Genomic DNA, 20,651 nt, shown 5'->3' with positions numbered 1-20,651 from the left:
TGACAGAAAAACTCAAACACATTTTTTATTTTATTTTATTTTATTCACTAAAATGCAACTAACCCCCACAAAGTTGGTGAATTCAGTTCAGTTCAAATATACATTAATTCCAAAAGGAAATCAAATGTTTTTTGCTACTTGATGACTGAACAGGAAGGATTTCTACAAACACACAAATATGACCATATAAGACCAAATACCCAACACAAAGAACACAGAGAATTAAACTAGTGTTTTTTTTCTCTGTTTAACAATAATAAATCAATTTCAACAAATCAATGATTCCCAAATCCACACACAATCCAAGTGGGTGATGTGACGTATATGAATTCATCACATTAAGTTCAGCTCTGCCTGTCTATCCTCTGATTCACAACAAATTCTGTCTGAAAAACATAAAAAAACCACACACATCAAAACTGTATAGAGAAAGATAGTCAATTCAAATCATTGATATGAACAGATTCAAGCCGTCATACTGAGCATGCATGTGGTGACAGTGGAAAGGAAAAGTCTGTTTTAACAGGAAGTTGACCAGTCATCTGCCATGACACAAAGAGAGAAAGACAAGCACAAGAAAAACTCATTCAACTGTTTGATGTAGAAAAATGGCAAGATAATTTCAACTTTTTTGTCCATCGTATTTCCTGGATGTAGCATTATGAACATGTATCTGCTGATTTAATACCAACAAATAGCATCTGGATCTGAACAACAGGAAAGCCACAACATTCAAAAATATGAACTGATTTAGTCATTAATCAAGACTTAATGGAATTGAAAGAACTATTTTTATATGATTGTGTGTATTAAATTTTAAAAGTGACTATATTAATCACAAAGCCTTAGATAAATTAAATACATTTTTTCACTTTTTAAAAGTAAAATGTAAATAGAAATAGAAAACATTTATTTTTATTCCTTTTACCATGTTTTATTTTGTTTTTAAAAATGTCAGAAATTATCTTATTAAAAACTAAAAATAATTACATACTAATTCAATCTTAATAACCTGAACTAACTGTGCATTATATTTTTTTCTACCCTTCCTCTGACTCTTACCCCTGATTTAACCCAAGAAATGAATTAACTTTCAGGGTAAATATAAGTGACAGAACGTTTGACATCATATCGTCTGAATCCTGAAAGTTTATTCCAGTTTTTCTTTAAGGGTGAGGACATTTATGCAACCATCACAAAAACAATAAAGTTTTATTGTCTTTGTCCATAACACCATCTCAGTTATTACAAACATGAAGAACATAAAAAAAGAAAACCCTCTGGTAAGTCTGTAATTGTTATTTTGTGAAACTCTATGTATAAAACTTCTTAGTCGGCTGTAATGTAGTTTGAAAGTTCAGTGAGCCAGCAACATGAGAAATGTGGTGTTTATGTGGAACTGCCCCTTTAATTGTAGCTCCCCTTTGGTTCATTAAATGCTCCTGGCTCCAGGGTCAAAGTTCATTGGGACGCAAATCAACATTCCAAGCAGGAAGTTGCAAGCTTCCTTCTCAGAGTTATATCTAACTATTTATTAGTCCTGTTTTTTTATTTTATTTTATCACCTTTCTTTGTATCGATTTCATTTATAGAGATCTTGTATAAACTGATTACACCTATCGCTGCTCCCAGCCTGATACTGCGGCTCACTTTCCCGGACTTCCAGATTTTTGACCTGTCTGCCCTTGAAGTCGGGTCATTAATCAATTTCATCAGCTCTCCATCACGCCAAGTTCTTATCAGCTGCACTTTGCCACCTTCTATTAGTCATTAATAAGAATAATATAAATAAGAAGCCTCTTTAGTCAAGTCAGGACTCTGCCTTGTTCCTCGTGAAGAACGGTACCGATTTTTGACTTACGCACAAACAGAATGTTATTACTTAGAAATTTTATTAGTATTATATATATATATATATATATATATATATATATATATATATATATATATATATATATATATATTACATTATTACATTTTTAAAACCTACACACTTTCTGTTAACAGCTTTGTTAAACGCTTTTAGCAGCTGTTGTTTTATGTTGTTCATTCCTTTGGCGTTGCAGATCTGCAGCAGTGAAGGCACTGGAACTCCAACCGGGACAAAATGACTAAGTTTCTCCTCGGTAAACCTTCTTCATTCACTATTTAAGCCGATGAGCATTCAAAGCAAAGACAGCAATGAATGGATTTTATTGTGTGTCAAATATATATGATTGTCAAGCTGCTGTTGCTGCTCCTCCTTCTACTTGCTCATCATGATCATCATAATCATTATGCAAAGTTTGGATGATAGATTTGAACTGTTTAGGTGATTATATAAGATGATACAGAAGTTTGTGCCTCAAACATTAAGAGCTTAGCAGCTGGAAAATTTGAAACTACCTATAACTGAAACTTTTGTTTCAGTTATAGGTATGTCCAAATATTGAGATAAACTAACATGCATGGCAACATGAGAAATGAAAACCTTGTTTATAATTGTGGTTGAACAAACATGTAAGAAATTTAATTTCCTGTCAACAGCCCAGTGAAAGGAAATACAGCTTTGACGATTTTTTTCAGATTGCTTCAAAACGCAGGAAGAAAAAAAACAGCTATATTTTTTTTCATTTATACCAAAATGTGTTAATTATTATTATTTAATCATATGCCAATGATCCGATGCAAGAACATTTTTAAAACTAATTTGAACATTAAGCTGAGTTTTATGCTCTGTTTGATAACTTGGATCGATTGGAATTGATGTGTGATTGAATTGAAATTCTAATTTTTGCAAAGTTTCTTGTGACAAGGTTTGTTGTGAAACAGAGCTGTAGAAATGAACAAAATAGAACTGAATTGTTTGTATAGCTGTCAAAATATGTAAAGAATATATAATATGTATATGAGATATATATATAAAAAGATACATATTGAAACAAATATGAACCAGGCCATAGGAACAGGTTGATAATTTGGGTTTGGTGCACAACAAATATGTTTTATCTTCCTCTTGGTCTTATTAACATAATATGAATAAAATTATGTTATCTTGGTTCATAATCTTTCTCTCTCTTTGTCTGTTAGCCGCCGTGGGCTTTCTGGTCCTCGCACACATCGGTGAGTTTCTGCTGTAAAATAATAAAGTTGCATTTTTTTTAGACTGAATGCTGACCATCTTTATGGCTTATCTCCAAATGCCCTCAGCTTCATCCAACAAGTTGGTGTGTCATATGACCAACTGGGCCCAGTACAGACCCAGCGGTGGTAAATTCACCCCGGACAACATCGACCCGTTCCTCTGCACCCATGTCATCTACGCTCTGGCCACCATCAACAACTTCAACCAGATCACTAACATTGAGTGGAACGATCAGGAGCTGTACGCCAGCCTTAACGGCCTCAAGAAATAGTAAGTCTGTATAGCAACACGATTTCTCATGTCCGTATTTGCCAAGTCCAAGAGCATCTGTCTGCCATGGCTTGTATGATTCTCAAGCCACAGATATTATTTTATGGGGCACAAAATTGACTAAAAACATAATGGAACCCTGAAAGCAACACCAAGAGAGACAAAAACAAAACTGTTATGGTCTAATAAAAGTATGTTACTTACCCTTACACCTGAATCAAATTTTATTGGCAGAACTCCAGAGTGCCAGACCGCATGCTGAAGAGGAAATTCAGTGTTTTGATTACAGCATGTTGCTAAAAAGACACGTCTAAAAGTTGCAGAGCCATCAAAGACTGGAGTTTGACTCTCCTGATCTAAGGAAACATAGCAGAATTAGCCAAAGCGCTCACTTGCAGGATCTTACGATGGCTCCAACTTTTAGGAAAGATCACTAGAGAGCATGTTCCAACTCTCAAGAGGCAGTACCTTCTTTACCAGGCTGCTTGAGAGGGGTGTTATGGAAGAGGCTCTGATGAATTGTTGAACCTTGCAACCATGCCCTATGGGGGGTTTTGTGGGGGAAATACTGCAGGAGTATGATGTATCTAGGATTGGAGAAACCTTTTCAACAATCCGGCATAATGAACAGGATCTGAAGGCCCAGTCATTCAGAGGAGGTTGGTTATTTGATCAGTTTGCTTCCTGTGCCTCCTTTGGAAGATTTCCCTGGGGAAGAGCCAAAACTCACTTGAGAGATTCTGTATCCCAGCTGGCCAGGGAATCCTTGGGATTCCCCAAAATGAGTTTTGGGTCTCACAGAGGAAAAGGACATCAGGGATTCCCCCTGGACTTGATCCCAGATAACCACAAAGCAATAAATGGATGGATGAAAATATTCAAGTTTTCTAGCCCACTGCTAAGCTGTTTAAACTACATTGGCCTGGCATGATTATGATGGGAAATTTCTTTACTTGTTTTAAGGTTTACTCTATTTTCTGCCTATCTTTGTCACTTAGCAACCCTGCCCTGAAGACTCTGCTGTCTGTCGGAGGCACTGTAAATGGAGTGAGCCCGTAAGTCCCAATTTATCAACACTTACTGTTTAATGCATGTTTCTTAAGTACTGAATCCTTATAGCAGACATAAAATATTTTCCGTTCAGATACATTGCCATGGTTGGCAAACCAGAGACCCGACAGGCCTTCATTAAGTCAGCAATCAGCTACCTGCGCGCCCATGACTTTGACGGGCTGAATCTGGACTGGGAGTATCCTGGACACAACGGCAGCCCACCGGAGGACAAGGAGCGCTTCACTCTGCTGGTCTCGGTAAGCAGACCCTTCATCACTACCCATTACAGCAACTTCTGATGTGCTGTTATCTATTATTTAACTTCTGCTTTGGAGAAGTTTGTCCTTAGTCCTTATGTAAGATAGGATCATTCAAGATGGAATCGTACATTAGATTTTTGCTTATTTTCAGTGTCAAAACAAAGGTTCTCATTTAAAAATTGAAATCTTTGTATTTCTGCGTACAGGAGCTGGCAATAGCGTTCCAGGATGACGCCACAGACAACAGGAAGACAAGGCTGCTACTTTCATCCAATGTGGCCGGCTTCGTTTCAAACATTGACAACGCATACGACGTCAGCAAGATCGCAGCGTAAGTTTCACAAACCTGAAGTCATTTATGCTTGTACTGTACATCTATTCTGGTCAAGACTGAGAGGAAGAGACATTCTTAAATCCCAGATCAGCAAACTGGTAAAAGCAACTGCTTATAAAGAGGCGGTCACACCTGTTGATTATTAAAAAGGGAATTTAATCTGCAGCACCTGCTGCTTATTTTCCTCTTAAGTTTTATATAAGGAGCGAAGATCTTTGATTCTCACAAACAGGGTTAATCTTTGTTTAACAAATATAATATTAAAAGTAGGTGCCGGTCGCATGATGTTGTATAGTTGGGGTCAAGTCTAAATGATTTGAAAACCTGGGAAATATCACATCCTTTTCTTTATACCCCTAAACACATGACCCTCAAAATGGAGGTTGGATTGTTTTATTACCACAATTTAATATTCTCAGCAAACAAAGATATTAAGAACATATTTTGCTTTAGATTAATTTAGATAAATTGTTTGCTGTCTTATACAGTTGTTTCAAATGTGTATATACATTGCTTTTACAGATCAATACTTGCATATTTGCATTAATTCATTCTTGCTTTTCCACTTTTGTAAAAACACTGTGTATACACATATTTACAAGAAAGAAAAAAATATATTTTTTGTCTTTTTAAAATATTTGTGTTCAGGTTTTCTTCATTGAGATAAATCTGATTCTGAAATAGTTTGAAATTGTTCATTGACCAAAGTTAATGGGATCAACAGACAGCCGTTCACAGGACCTAATTGTTAAAAACAGCCTCATTTTCCAATTTTCTATCAATTTTGCCTTCATGTTAATCAAAAATGCTGTTTCTCCCTGTATTCCAACAGCCACATGGACTTCATGAACATCATGAACTACGATTTCCATGGATACTGGGAGCCAGTGACTGGACACCACAGCCCACTGTACCGCAGCTCTGTTGACATCGGATCACAATTTCACTTCAACATTGTAAGAAACTAGAACTAGATCACACTGGACGGCAGGTTCTCAATTGACTTGTAAATATAAGTTAATAACATATTCAATCTACATTCACACTGAGAGAATATAGATTGAATAAAAAAAAATATCAAAAGTACATTAAAGTGGTATTTATTGTTTATTGGATTCTAATTTGAAGATCCTAGTTTACTGTTGCTTGTCAACCCAACCAGCCTTCTGGACACACTTCATCAAGTTTGAGTCAATGTTTTATATCCACATTGCAAAACCTTTCACATTTAAACTATTTTTCCACAGAACTCTTCAGTGTCTCACTGGATATCTCTGGGGGCACCAGCAGAGAAGCTGCTCCTGGGTTTCCCAACATACGGCCGGACCTACCGTCTCAGCACATCGGCGAACGGCCTTGGAGCTCCATCCAACGGCCCCGCAGACGCTGGACCCTACACCCGTACTGCCGGCTTCTGGGCCTACTACGAGGTATGGCTTCAACATTAATGAACTCGGTTAACTTTATGGCACACATCAGAAATAAACACGATAATGAACGTTTTTTGTAAAAGCGGTGGAATAAAACTACAACAGAATATGTTGATCTACATGTAATGAGAAAAAGCGCATTTAGAGCAGAAAGTTGGATCTTTACATTAGTTGTGCCAAGTTTAAGTATTTACAACTCAATGTTCTGTTTTGGTTCTGCTTCCAGATTTGTGACTTCATCAACGGTGCAGAAGTTTCCTGGATCTCTGAGCAGCAAGTTCCTTATGCCACCTACAGCAGTGCTTGGGTGGGCTATGATGACAAACGCAGCATTTCTTCCAAGGTAAGTAAAACTGTTTTTCATTCATTTGTTCACTCATTATCTGTTTCTATCAAACTGATGGCCATTTCTATTGATCTTGTAGGTCCAGTTTATGACTTCAGCGTCTTTGGGCGGTGCTCATGTGTGGACTCTGGACATGGATGACTTTAGCGGATCGTTCTGTTCAGATGGACAATACCCCCTCGTCAACCACCTCAGAATGTCAATGGGTATATTTCCTTCTTCTCTTCTACTATCTTTTAGCATGTCCTTTTTTAACCACTTAATCTATAGATTGATTTTTTTCTGTTGTCCCCGTATGAAGGTTTCGCTCCAAAACCAACCACCACACCGCGACCCACAACCACCAGGGATCCCATTGCCGATTTTTGCGCCGGTCGTCCTGATGGGTTGTACGAGAATGCAGCTGATAAGACCACCTACTTCCAGTGCTTCCAGGGAATCACTTACCTCCACCACTGTCAGCCTGGTCTCGTCTACTGGGATTCCTGCAAGTGCTGCAACTGGCCTTAAGCCAGAAAAGCATCCTCTAGAAATTATAACATTTCATTGAACATTCACACTGTATGTTAGAGAAATCTGTCCAAAGTGTCCATTACTGCTTAACCTCCAGAGTGCTGCTCAGGAGCACAAAATAAATCAGTGATAAAATCTCATTGTGTCTGACTCAGTTCTGAAGACATTAGAAGGTTTTTGAACAAATGCAGCAAATATGATCCATATCACAATATTATATCACTTTAAAAGACAATTTGTGTAATCCGACTAAGGTGTTACAAAATGTTTAACATAAGACAGTTGTTGCACTTTGGTGGCAATTTGAAACATTGTTGTGTCAAGATTAGCTTTAAAAAAAGAAATATTGCTACATGACCGTTTTTTAAAGGAGGTTCTTGTCATATAAACCGTCAAACACGGTTCAGAAAAACGTTTGCATAATCAGACGAACCACAGACTGCCTGATAACCCTGACCCATTAAATGACCCAGTAAAGAGATAAAAAATTCTTCATCAGACAAAATCAGATTTAGACTTGTTGATACAAATCCCTAAGCTGTGATCAACCTATCGTTTTTATATGTATGTTCAAATTCAGGTTCTCACACAGAATCACATTCAATGGACTTATCTATATCCATATATTTGAGTGTTGGGCCATTCACAGGAGGTTCGTTGAGAAGGAGAAAGTGTTACAGGTTGAAACATACAATATTTTCATCCCGTTGTTCCCGAGAAAAACACTAGGGGGTGCTGTTACATTTATCCATTCACTTTCGCAACCGGCTATGAGACGACTCATATCCTCCCTCACGTTGTTGCATAAAAACACTCAGACGCTTATGACGTGCACAAATTAAGCGTTTGTCCTATAGTACAGAAAAAGGAGGCTTGTGTTACAGGTTAGTTGGTTCTAGGTCAAGTTTGGGTGAGTTAAACATCCTAACTGACCTGAAATGCTAACAAATGAAATTCACAACTGTACTGACATATTTCTATATTTAAAGGAGACAATTTACCATTTTGAGAAGCAGTTGAATATTAGACTCAGACATTAGCAAGATAATCTGTTAGCACAGGATGGGAATAGGATGGGTGAATCGATACACAGCAAATCCAGGAGGCCCAGATTAACACTGTCAGATTTGATTTCAACACTTTTAAAGTGTCTATATGGGTCCACACCAGAAAGTGTTTATTTAACTCTTTTTGGAGAGTTAGTACTTTAACTCTTATAAAGTGTCAAATATCAAATCTGCTGGAGTTAATAATTTAACACTTACTAACACTAATTCAGTGTTAGATCTTAATATTAACTCTCACAGAGTTCTTCTTTAACTTCTTAAGAGTTATTTGTAATTAAGGAATTGAGGAATGGAGCGAAGGAATACATTTTTACTACAACTCTAACAACAAGCCTCAATTACAGAAATGTAGAGTTTCAGAGATATTAACACTTACATAATCATTTTTGGAGCTTGAATCTTCGAAGAATCCATGGAGGGATCGGGAGGGAGAGGTTAGGCTGACGACTGGAGATTCATCCTCAACCAGACTGGATCTAATATATACAATAAAAGGATTAAAACATGCTGCAAAACTATAAGAAGACATAACAGCGGGAATAATGCGCTCAACGTGAAAAAGCCTTTTATATTTTTTCAAAGGAAAAAAATCGATCAGAAAGGTTGATAAATCTGACCAATATTCATGTAAACGTTCAACATCATGAAAAAACATACTCCAGATTATTACGGATCTGTTCAAGTTAGCCAAGAATTTGATTAAATGTTCACCGGCTCGATATTTTCCAACACTTATACTCCGCTAACATTCGGCATGCTAAGCTAAATATGCTAACACCGAGCCGTGTGGCGAACGTGACGTCAGTCATACAGGTTGAGCTCAACTCAAAATAATAGTTATAAACCATCTCAGAAAAAAAAGACTTACCAAGCGTGGTAAACACCTCAGACAGGTGGAAAGTAAATAGTCCTGAAATAACTTGGCTTCTGTCGCTTCGCTTGGAATCTGTGATTCTGGGCGCAGTCGGTGAAATAACTCCTTCAGTGTTAGAGCCGCTGGTGGAGATCAGAGTTAAGAAGTAAAGAGTTATTGATTCTATTTTAACACCTCTAGATCTGATACGAAACACTTTGATTTAACACTGGATTTTAACTACTAATAATAAACACCCCAGAGTTACATAAACAGAATGTGACTCTATGAGAGTAAAATTAACTCTGCTTTTGCACAAAGTCTACTAACACCAAAACATTTGACACTTTTGAATTTGCTTTGTACGTTTCAGAATACATGTAGGATTTATTTATTTATTTATTTATTTATTTATTTATTTATTTATTTATTTATTTATCAAGAATTAAGAGAGTAATTTGTCATTTGATAGCTACGTGTCAGTAAATACCATTTTAAACATCACTTAGAAATGTTTCTGCCACTTTCAAGGTGATTAATATATTTTTTTCTTCATCAAAATATTCTGTGGAAACATAGCCTCTTGAAAATAGCTGTTTTGAAATCAAAGAACAAAGCATAGAATTAGACCTAACAGATCTGACCTCATGCATAGGCCACGTCACCACTGATACCAGATCTAGAAATGTTTTCAGTATCGGATCGGTGCATATCTAGAAGGCCCCAGATTATCTCTGTGCTTCGCTGAAGCTTTATGTTCAGAAGTCATTCATAAATGAGAGCTGCATGCACATGTGGATAAAATTGTCAATACCTTTCTGTTAATGTTTGAAAATCCCACAAAGGACACTGAAATAACTTAAAAATCAATAATAGATAAAAATATTAAATATTAATGACTAAAAATCAGATGTTACTTTTGAATTATTATTCAATCGAATCATTATAAATAATAAACTAATGATGATGATACCTCTAAAAATACATTTAAAATAACTTGAACATATAGGCGTGTTAAAGTTGTGTCCTCTAATTTGCATCACAGATGTGTTAGCTGGCCTATTTAAAGAGTGACAAGTACTTAGTGTGTTACATACCTATATGCTCTTTGCTGATATGGAAATATATTGGAAAATATGAATTTCCCAGATATGAAATCTCATATATATAGGAATATATTGCTTGATAGATTGAGTGATATTTTGTAGTATACAGCAACATATTTTTGTTTCTTTAGGTTGAAACTTATGGATTTTATGACAGAATTTTAATATATTTGTTCTTAATTTTTATTCCACTGAATCCACCAATAATGAAACATTTGATTGAAACGAACTGATCTTATGGACCTTGGATTGTTGACATAATGAAACCGTTCTAAATACCTTATGAAGTTTTTTACTCATGTTATCAATAGAGAGATTAATAATTTATTTTTGTTCTCTTACATAAACAGGATGCAAGATATAAAAATACCGATTACTTTTTTACACCCATCTTAACTGCCTTTGTGTTTCTTGAAAAATGAAAGATAAAGGCAATATAGATATGGATTCAGATCAAAAACCTCAGGTTACAATAGACTGATGGCAGCTATGAAGTCAGACAGTCTGTTATTGCCTGAGCTCACCTTTACAAACAGTCTTACAACATCAACACACACTTCATATGTATGCATGATTTTGGTCAACATGATGTAAAAAGAAAAGATTCTGGTTCTACAATGTTTTTGAGTTGTGAATGGCTGACCGAACTGCTGCCTGTACATATTTATGGACTTTGGTTCTGGCTTCAACAAAATCACACAAAGAACACAGATCAGGTCTTATTACTTCTCACCCGTTCCTCCGTGTTCGTGTCTCCCATGACTGCTCTTCACACATCACATCACTTAGAGATGACCCAACTTTAGTAGGTCTAATTTCAGAAGAGGATGAGATGACACACACACAGGTGAGATCCTTGAAGCTTGACCCGTCAGCTGCACAGATAACAATAGTCCAGAGGTCATCGGCACAGCCAGAGAAAATCAGGGCAGTTACCGATCAGACTTCCTTCAGATTCTGTATTTGACCTGTGACCCTCTGAAAGGAGGTGTAGGGTATTACAGTCAAGGCCCATCAAATTGGTTTTATATACATAAAGGTTAACAACAACAAAAAATAATTCAATAATTGTGTATATTTATATATGTATGTATGCATTTTTTAGAGTTACATTGGTCAATAAAGGTTTATTTTTCTAGACTGGTCTATTTGAAAATACACTTATGATTAACATGAATAGAATGTTACAGCTGAACCCTGATAGTTATGAATACTGTGTTGTAAGTAATATGTTTTTTTCCTAACTGCCTGGCATTGAATCAAACTAAAGTTTTTGTGTTTCAGTTTTGATTAACAAAGTTAAAAAGTTCTTATGAAGTTTTCAAACAATTCCTTAGAATATACATTTCTGTAGAATGTAGAGGCCTATAAATTGTTTGATTTGGGTCAGGTACGTTGGGTTTCCTACAGAAATCTCTTCAAAGGAGTTTGCTGGAACTTTGGCCGATTCCTCCTGACAGAACTGGTGTTGATATATAATAATATAATCATCTGGGCTTTTCCTAACTGTTCTATGGCCATAATAGTTAATTGGGTCTCCTTTAACATGAATTACTGCATCAATGCGGCACAGAATGAGTCAAGTCAAGTCAGGTTGATTTGTATAGCACATTTCAGCAATAAGGCAGTTCAAAGTGCTTTACATCATAAAAACAAAAAATATAAAGTTATACAACACAGTCACCAATTAAAGCATTACATTAATAAAAACCTCTCTGTTACTTTATAATTTATACCGCCTCATTAGGATTTGATTAAGAACCAGATTTGTTCTTTGTAATTTCTGTTCAGTAAAACTATTAATCTATAAATCAATAGTAAGGTCTATATAAATATATAATCCATGTTTCTGTATCATATCTGTATGGCATTAAAAAGATCTGGAACTTTTGTTTTTCCACTGAAAGCTCTGGTTTGCACATTAAATTCCATGTGGGTGAAGTTTTATGGATGATACTCTGATGTCCCATTCTCCTGAAGGCAGCACAGAGCTGCACTACCAGAAACTGACAGAAACACTGAAGAGAAGAAGAGTTATGATTAATGTAGTTACAGTTCTATCCATGTTTTAATGCTGCAGAGCTCAGTCGTTTTGCAAATAGTTCAAAGTTTAAACTGGCATGTTGAACATCTTTTATCTGGTCATTTTGTGCAACATTTAACAACTAGAAAATGGCACAAAATAAGAATATTTTTTCCATTCTGATTGGCTGCTGTTAGGCCTACCGATTTTAACTTGAATGTTTATTGCATTTTTTGTAGACGCCTGTGAAAAAAATTTCTATTCCCATGACTTTTTTGTTCTCTGGGAAATTATTTTTGATGATAAATACAGAAACAAGCATAAAAATCAAAACATCTATAATAGTGATAGTAATATTAATGATAAAATAATAGTCAGTGCAAAGTAGCCTACAAATTCTTACTGGGGGGCGGTGAGGAACCTGGATAAAGGCTAGGGGGGCGCTGGGCCAAAAAAGGTTGAGAAACACTGATCTACACCTAACGACATAAAGCCATAATGGCCTCTATGTCATCTACATGTTGGGTCTGATGACTTTAATTTTCCTCTTGGCAATAATCTATAGGCCCTCTGAGCACCACCAGCAGGCAACTCAAGTGACGTGTTTTGCCCAAAGTCACAACAGCAGAGAGAGGTCTTGAATGGGCACTCTATCGATTGTGAGACAAACTCGTACCACCATCACCACCATCTACCACAACACCTTAGGATTATCTGCGCCAACCTGATATAAATTCTCATCCTTTCCACTTGAACAATCATTTATTAGACGTGCAGAAAATACCAGGAGTTTAATTTATTTTTCAGTTCGATGACTATTCAACCGGTGATAAGAACATGTCACTCAAAGACAAGTAAACACCACTAGAAGTATAAAACGTGTTAGCTATCAAGCTAATTAATATTTATAGTGCAATTAGATAAACAGGCCACCCTGACGACAACATAACATAAATCTCTAGTTCAAAGGAATCGCTGAAATTTGTTTCGTAACCTGTCTTTTGCTTTTTTTCTGTAGTTTTCACTACAGAAAACTACAGATCATGACGTTGATCATGACTAAACCTTTGCTGGAGATATCAAAAAGGTTTTCCTATGTTAAGGAATACATAGCAAAAACATGTAATATCTGAAACTTGAAAAGATGACCACCATTTGCTCTATTGAATCTTTTAATATCAGAAAGTTCAAAGATCAAAAAGCATTTTTCTTTTCCAACTTTTATTTGTTGAAAGACGCGGTCGTTTCTAAATCATATTCAAATAAAGCAAAATTCGCAGTTTTGTACAAAATCCATACACGGACCGACCCACCCGTATCAATTCTGTACAAAATATTTTGCATGGAATTGCATCCCCTAACAAGACTTTGAAGCGATTGTTGCTACGTGTTTGTCCAGGAAGAATGAATGCTGAAAGTCAAAGACTCGATGCTATTTGCTTGGTTTCTTACATAGAAACATTTTCATCTACTTTGAATAATTAATTGAGCATATCGTACTGTTTGATAACAAGGGTCAAATGGAATGTATGTGTGACTGAACTGATTTCTCTGTTAAGCACCTTGAGACGACGTTTGTTATGAATTACTGCTATAGAAATAAACTGAATTGAATTATTTCAAACACAAAGGCTAATTTTACTTAATTAGCTTTTGTGTTTCCTTGTCAGTGCGTAACTTCAATAATTCTTAAAATCGGTAACTTTTTGTCACCTTGTTGCATAGATGATTTAAATGTATTGAGTTTCATGCTGATGCTGTCACATCATTGCTGCAGGGCTTGGAACCCTAATAAAGATTTCAGCTGATAAACATCAGGTTTATCCTGGTATTTATGTCCTGCACATCAGTTACATAAGTATGATTATATTTAATTTTTTAACGCTGTGTAATAATGAGAGAGGTATTAAAATACCATGGTGAATAAAATTTGAACTATAAATCTACTACAACTAGAAGGTTGACGGTACTCATTACAAAGTTTAGTGCCGACATATGGGAGATATTAGTAGAGGTGGGCAGAGTACAGCAAACACGTAGACAAGGAGGAGCAGCACTACTTCTACATATTTTTACTCAAAAGTAAAAAGCAGTCGTCCAAGAAATGACTCAAGTAAGAGAAAAAATTATTTAGTAAAAAAGTCTATTCAAGTTTTTCATTCAGTGGGTAGAAAATCCAGAAATTTTAGTCAAGTGAGAGTAGAAATACTTTATAGTAAAATGACTCAAGTAAAAGTAAAAGTACAGGATAGAAAAAATGCTCCTAAAAGTAAATTAAAAAAACAACATAAATATTAATATAGTAAATGTAATATAATAAATGTAATTAGTTACTATCAACCCAAATATTAGTAAAGTGATTTAAAAAAATGTACTGTTCTGGACTTTTACACAGTATACGTAAGCATATTTTTAAAGTGGTCTCTCTACTTTAATATGCACTCAGTAAATAAAATTGTCACACTGAAAGTATGCAGAAATATGTTATATTTTAAAAATCTTGTTATGCTTTGACATCTGGCATTACATTTGTGGTTTTATTATTGCTGCAAGGTATATGCATCATGGTCATGAATCATCAGAATTTCTTGGAATTTAACTGGTAATTTAATTTCAGGTTATCAAATATTGCTGAGTTTATTTGTGTCGGCTTTATAACCCCATTATGCAACTCTGAAGCTGATCTGCACAGCTGACCGTGTTCTTTTCATCCCAGTTTTGTGACCCAGGGTGGATCAGTACTGCAGATCACAATCACTGAGGGAAGAAATATGACCTGTAAGCTGAAGAATATATTGTTGAGTGACAGTCAGTGGTTTCCTAAAGAAGGAAGATAGAGCAACCAAAGCTCTGAATAGAAAAAACTCCAATTATGGTGGAGAAATACTCCATTAGCCTTTCTGCTAGCTTGCCTGTGTGTGAACGTAAAATGGAAAAATCTCACCCTTTTGAAGTTATTCCATTTTCTGTCTTATGCTGTTGCATGTTTTTTTTTTCCAGGTATATAAAGTTACAGTCTGCTTGATGCAGGAAATTCAGCCATAAGTAAATTAATATATAAATATAATAGCAAATTCTTTCTGCAGCTGACTTAAGTATTTTATTTACTGCACTATTTTGACCCTATCTATTCTCCTAGCAGGTTCTCATGACAACAGCAACAATATTGTACTGATGTACAGTGCTCAAAGGTCTATATGGCTGATCAATGATATGATAATATGTAATTTGTTGCACAATCTCAATGACACCTAGACCCTGACTAAGTAAATTATTATCCATATGTAGCATTTTACCATCTTATCTTTACATATTCTAATAAACATTATATTTATGATTCTAGTTTGTTGGAGGTTGGTACAACTTTTGCTCTCTCTCTCTCACTCACTTTCTCTCTTCAGCAGTGTATAAAAGACCACAGTTTGCTGCCACTCGTTGGATTTTTGGTCTGGTCCCACGGTGAGTTGAGGAGGGGAAGGACGTCCTCTGATGTTTAGCTGAAACTATCTATGTTGACTTTTTTGTGTTACTAATTTAAAAACTCTGTTTCTTTTTTTTGCTTGTAGTCATCTAAAGAAGTTGTAAGAAAAAAACAAAATTACAACATGGCAAGGCTCGTATTGCTCACAGGTATTGTAAAAATCATGGTTCAACAACCATTATGAGGTCCATCTGTATTGTTGAATGTATGGTTTCATTTGTCTCCCTATTCTTTTTTCCACCAAAGCCTTGTGTCTGGTGCTTGTCCAGCTGGGTAAGATAAGACATACTTTCATCAACCGACACGATTTACATACTTAATTTTGAAGAACTCCACTTTGAGGTTATAATTTCATATTTTGTTGCTCTTTCACAGCATACTCAAGCAGAATGGAGTGCTATTTCACCAACTGGTCTCAGTATAGGCCTGGTGAAGGCAAATACCTGCCACAAAACGTAGACCCCTTTCTGTGTACCTCTCTGATCTATGCCTTCTCCATCATCAATCACGCCAACGAGCTGGTTACCTACGAATGGAACGACGATGTCCTCTACAAGGCCTTCAACGAACTGAAGTTGAAGTAAGTCAGAACAGTTAAGATCGTTATGTCAGACGAACATTTAAAGCATAAAGCTTTCAATGTTCACTTCTTTTCAACACTGCACTACATGCTCTTCAAATATTCAGTTTTATTTTTATTTTTCTAGGAATCCTCACTTGAAGACTCTGCTGGCTGTTGGTGGCTGGAACTTTGGCTCCACTCAGTAAGTAACTGTGCAGATTGTCTTTTAAACTCCTGAGACAAATGACCTGCAGCAAAATGTCAATAACTATCGGCTGACTTTGTCTAAAAAGTGTCTTGGTCCTTAAAATCTGTCTCCTCCAGGTTTTCCATCATGGTGTCCACACCAGAAAACCGTCAGAAGTTCATCCAGTCTTCAATCAAATTCCTGAGGCTGCATGGATTTGATGGACTGGATCTGGACTGGGAGTACCCGGGTGCCCGTGGAAGCCCCCCTGAAGATAAGGAGAGGTTTACTCTTCTCTGCAGGGTAGGTTGAAAAAAAACAAACCTTCTTTTGCAACACTAAACTATATTTCCATGTTTTATTTTGACCTCCATCCTCACAGTTTTGGGGTAATTATTGCAGGAACTTGTTGCAGCTTATTCTGCAGAGGCTGCAGCCACAGGTAAACCTCGGCTCATGCTGACTGCTGCAGTGCCTGCCGGAAAGGGAACCATCGATGGTGGATTCGAGGTCGCTGAGGTTGCCAAGTAAGTACTTTGTCAAGTTGTTTCTCACAGGAAGTCTGGGAGTTGTTGACTAAGGGTTTTGTTTACCTAGGGAACTGGATTTCATCAATGTCATGACCTATGACTTCCATGGAACTTGGGAGCAGTTCACTGGCCATAACAGCCCACTGTACCAAGGATCTGAGGATTCAGGCGACCTCATCTATTTCAACACTGTAAGGATCCATTTGCATCCTTATACCATCCTAAAACATATGTCAGGTTAACTGTCCCCTAGTTTGCCTTTAGGTGTGATTGTGTGAATGCAAGATTATTAGTTCTGAGTGAATCTGTTTTGCCCTGTGAAGGACTTGCACTCTGTCTAGGGTGCACCCCATCTGCCATCCATGAGATAGGCCCCCCATTCCTATGATCTTGCACAGATCACAGGAATGGGGGAAGATGTAAGGGCTTATCTATGCATGTGCAGAAAAATGAATGGATTGTTTTGGTACCATGGTATTTTTGTTTATTTATGTTTATCTTTGTTCAATCGAAATTCTTAGGACTACGCAATGAGGTACTGGAGAGACAATGGCGCCCCATTAGAGAAGCTGAGAATGGGATTTGCAGCCTATGGTCGTACATTCCGTCTAACATCGGCAAACACAGCTGTTGGAGCCCCTGCAAGTGGACCCGCTTCAGCCGGACCATACACCCGTGAAGCTGGATTCTGGTCCTACTATGAAGTAAACAACTGCCTTTGGATACTTACTTATTATATGTATCATATTAGTAATATTTGATGGGTAATGGCCTACAAATGAAATACAAAGTTCTATATTCCTGACAATGTTTTCTATTGTGTAGATCTGCAACTTTGTGAAGGACACCACCATCCAGTGGATCGATGACCAGAAAGTTCCATATGCAACCAAAAACAATGAGTGGGTAGGATTTGACAACAAGGAAAGCTACAGGATCAAGGTACGAAGAGCTTCTCCCTGAACACTTAGTGTGTGAGAGGTGATTCCAACAGCATCTCTTATGTGTGGTCAAACAGGTCAACTACCTGCAGCAGCAGAAGTTTGGTGGAGCCTTTGTTTGGGCCCTTGATTTAGACGACTTTGCTGGAAAATTCTGTGGAGAAGGAAGCCACCCTCTACTGTCCCATCTCCGCAGTCTTCTTAACATCGGTGAGGTGTAGTAGAATTCGACCTCAGTCCAAACCAGAAAAATACAATGTCTTCATCAGTGTTTTCTTTTTTACATAAGGAAAATACCAGTTTATGAGTGGTATTTATGTAGTAATACTACAATTCTGCCTGTACAGAGCTTCCACCAATGCCCTCAACCACCACCCCCAAGCCTGGCGCTAGCACTACGTCTCCAACCACCACCACCACCACCACTACACATGCTCCAGGATCTGGCTTCTGCAACGGCAAGGCCGACGGTCTCTATGTCCACCCCGACGACAGGACCAAGTTCTACATGTGCGCTGGAGGCACCACGTACGAGCGGGTCTGCGGAACTGGATCCGTCTTCGCTGACCACTGCAAGTGCTGCGTTTGGCCTTGAGCTTTCAGTGGTAGTGATGTAAAATGTAGCTCAAACCAACAATCAAAAAGACTGCAAATCTCCTCTTCCATCTATTGTTTGTAAAAACACGTACTTACCTGTATTATAACTTGATGCAGAAAAAAAATGTAGTTTTGGGAAAATATGTGACAAGAAATCAAATTTACCAACAAACAGAAACTACCTTTGTACTCATGACTACATTATTAACAGCTGTCAAAGTACATCTTATTGGAAATAAAGTAATAAAAACATTATTTCAGTGTAATTTTATTGTAAATAAAGTATATGAGATCATATAAGGACCCCTGTTATATTTGCAAAAGAAAGGGGGAAGTGTGTAACCCTCAGAACTCCATTTTAAGGAAAAAATATCATGTGGAAATATTGAAGCAACATTTCTTAATATCAGCCAAGTTAAAGGAAGGGCACAAACGGGTCTTCCAAACTGCAGATAGTCCAAAGACTCCGATCCAGGATGGCTTAAAGGACAATAAAAATCAAAATTTTGGAGCAGCCATCACAAAACCTCAGACTCGGTTGTACAGAAAATCTGTGAGCAGATCTGTAAAGGTGAGTTCTGTGTACTTCCACTTGAGAACACGGAACACAGCCGGTTTAAGCCATGCAGTGGAGTGCATTGCATTTTTTGATAGAACACATCTATCAAGAGAAAGATCCCAATTTAAACTGATTTAAGCAACAGCTCATAGATTCCTCCTCCCTCATGGCGCCACCAAATGGTGTAGAAAAAAAAAATATTTGGAGAAAATACAAATACATGTCCACAAGCATGTGGTGATTGTAGGTATGCTTTTTTCTGTATTCAATGTTCATAAAAAATGAAATAAACATTTTTGGCTGATTGGAGTTCAGGAAAAAAATGTTCTAAAGTGCTTCAACCTAATACTTCAGGATGTGCAAAATGAAGTTTTGATGCTACACGTCAAAACTAAAGCAAATATTGCTATCACAATTTATTGGGGCCCAAATTTTTTTCACATGCAAAGTTTCTTCCCGTCTGCAAATATCCACATTTTTCTGATTGACAGCTACTGCAGGACATGGAGGCACAGCTAAGCCTCCTTAGCATTTCTGCTTACCTCTCACTGGACATAAAAATGATAAAAGCAGGCAACACTGTGAACCCTGGGTTCCCTTTGTTCCTCCAGTTTAACTCAAATTAGCTCTGTCAGAATCTCTAGAATCACCTGAATTAATGATTACCCCACAACAGACAACAGTTTGAAACCGACGGACTTTGTGTCCAACCAGGAGCACCACGAGGAACTATACTCCCACCGTTCCTTCTCACACTGTACACCTCTGACTTCCAGTATAAAACATCTTCCTGTCGTTTACAGAAATACTCAGATGCCTCTGCAGTTGTCAGGTGTACCAAAGGTGGTCAAGAAGCTGCATAGAGACAACTGGGGGGGCCGCTTTGGTGTGAAAACAACCATTTTATGCTGAATGTAAACTACGCAAAAATTTTAGATTTCTCCAGAAACAGATCAAACATGGTAGAATGAGCGGAGGTTGTAGAGGAGTATAAACATGCCAGTGTTCACCTAGATGCAGCAGTTTAACTGTTTACAAGAAGGATCAGAACCGAATGCACTTACTGAGGAAGCTTCGGTCCCTCAGTGCAAGACGCTGCATGTCTTCTATAAGTCTGTTATGGAGAGTTGTTCAATATCTTCATCACTTGCTTTAGAAAGCCAGCGACTTAAAAATGTTGAAGAAGCTCATTGGGAAGGGTTGTCTCTTTTTATCTATGGAGTCTGCTCTGGAACCTCTGGGGATTATTAGGCCGTTATCTTTGCACATTCATTTTAATTCAGGAAAATGCGAATCAGCTGAATTTCTCTCCTGCCATCTTATTAGAAGATGGAATGCACTTGCTTAAAAATAAGGACCAGCTCTGGGCAGTAAAAGGGCAATGTATCACAAGTCAAACTCTGTTTTATACAATA

At 37.1% G+C, this 20,651-nt stretch overlaps 2 protein-coding genes across 2 annotated transcripts; both read left to right on the top strand.

Moving 5' to 3' along the window:
• The first annotated feature begins 1,806 nt into the window (after positions 1-1,806).
• chia.1 (chitinase, acidic.1) lies at positions 1,807-7,462 on the top strand. The gene is made up of 12 exons (XM_008410274.3): positions 1,807-1,842; positions 2,067-2,126; positions 3,070-3,102; positions 3,190-3,394; positions 4,393-4,449; positions 4,539-4,704; positions 4,914-5,038; positions 5,874-5,997; positions 6,289-6,471; positions 6,698-6,814; positions 6,897-7,023; positions 7,119-7,462. Exons 2-12 carry the CDS (start codon positions 2,108-2,110, stop codon positions 7,325-7,327), a joined length of 1,365 nt encoding a protein of 454 aa, XP_008408496.1. The 5' UTR covers positions 1,807-1,842; positions 2,067-2,107; the 3' UTR covers positions 7,328-7,462.
• Positions 7,463-15,798: 8,336 nt separating this feature from the next.
• Positions 15,799-18,932, top strand: LOC103465448 (acidic mammalian chitinase-like). Its single transcript, XM_008410273.3, has 12 exons — positions 15,799-15,838; positions 15,946-16,009; positions 16,107-16,133; positions 16,236-16,440; positions 16,568-16,624; positions 16,747-16,912; positions 17,012-17,136; positions 17,207-17,330; positions 17,661-17,843; positions 17,965-18,081; positions 18,158-18,290; positions 18,428-18,932. The coding sequence occupies exons 2-12, from the start codon at positions 15,985-15,987 to the stop codon at positions 18,673-18,675; spliced, it is 1,410 nt and encodes a 469-aa protein (XP_008408495.1). The 5' UTR covers positions 15,799-15,838; positions 15,946-15,984; the 3' UTR covers positions 18,676-18,932.
• The last annotated feature ends 1,719 nt before the right edge of the window (positions 18,933-20,651 follow it).

The sequence above is a fragment of the Poecilia reticulata genome, chromosome 5, assembly GCF_904066995.2.
Source record: "Poecilia reticulata chromosome 5, P_reticulata-male-v2, whole genome shotgun sequence".
Lineage (NCBI taxonomy): Eukaryota > Metazoa > Chordata > Actinopteri > Cyprinodontiformes > Poeciliidae > Poecilia > Poecilia reticulata.
Note: the sequence above shows the minus strand (reverse complement) of the source record. Positions and strands in the feature narration are given on the sequence as shown.

Coding starts and splice junctions, on each gene's coding strand:
- chia.1 (XM_008410274.3), top strand. Junction 5,998..6,288: donor CACAATTTCACTTCAACATT/GTAAGAAACTAG, acceptor ATTTTTCCACAG/AACTCTTCAGTGTCTCACTG. Junction 6,815..6,896: donor AACGCAGCATTTCTTCCAAG/GTAAGTAAAACT, acceptor TTGATCTTGTAG/GTCCAGTTTATGACTTCAGC.
- LOC103465448 (XM_008410273.3), top strand. CDS start 15,985: ATGGCAAGGCTCGTATTGCTCACAG. Junction 16,441..16,567: donor TTCAACGAACTGAAGTTGAA/GTAAGTCAGAAC, acceptor TTATTTTTCTAG/GAATCCTCACTTGAAGACTC. Junction 17,331..17,660: donor ACCTCATCTATTTCAACACT/GTAAGGATCCAT, acceptor CGAAATTCTTAG/GACTACGCAATGAGGTACTG.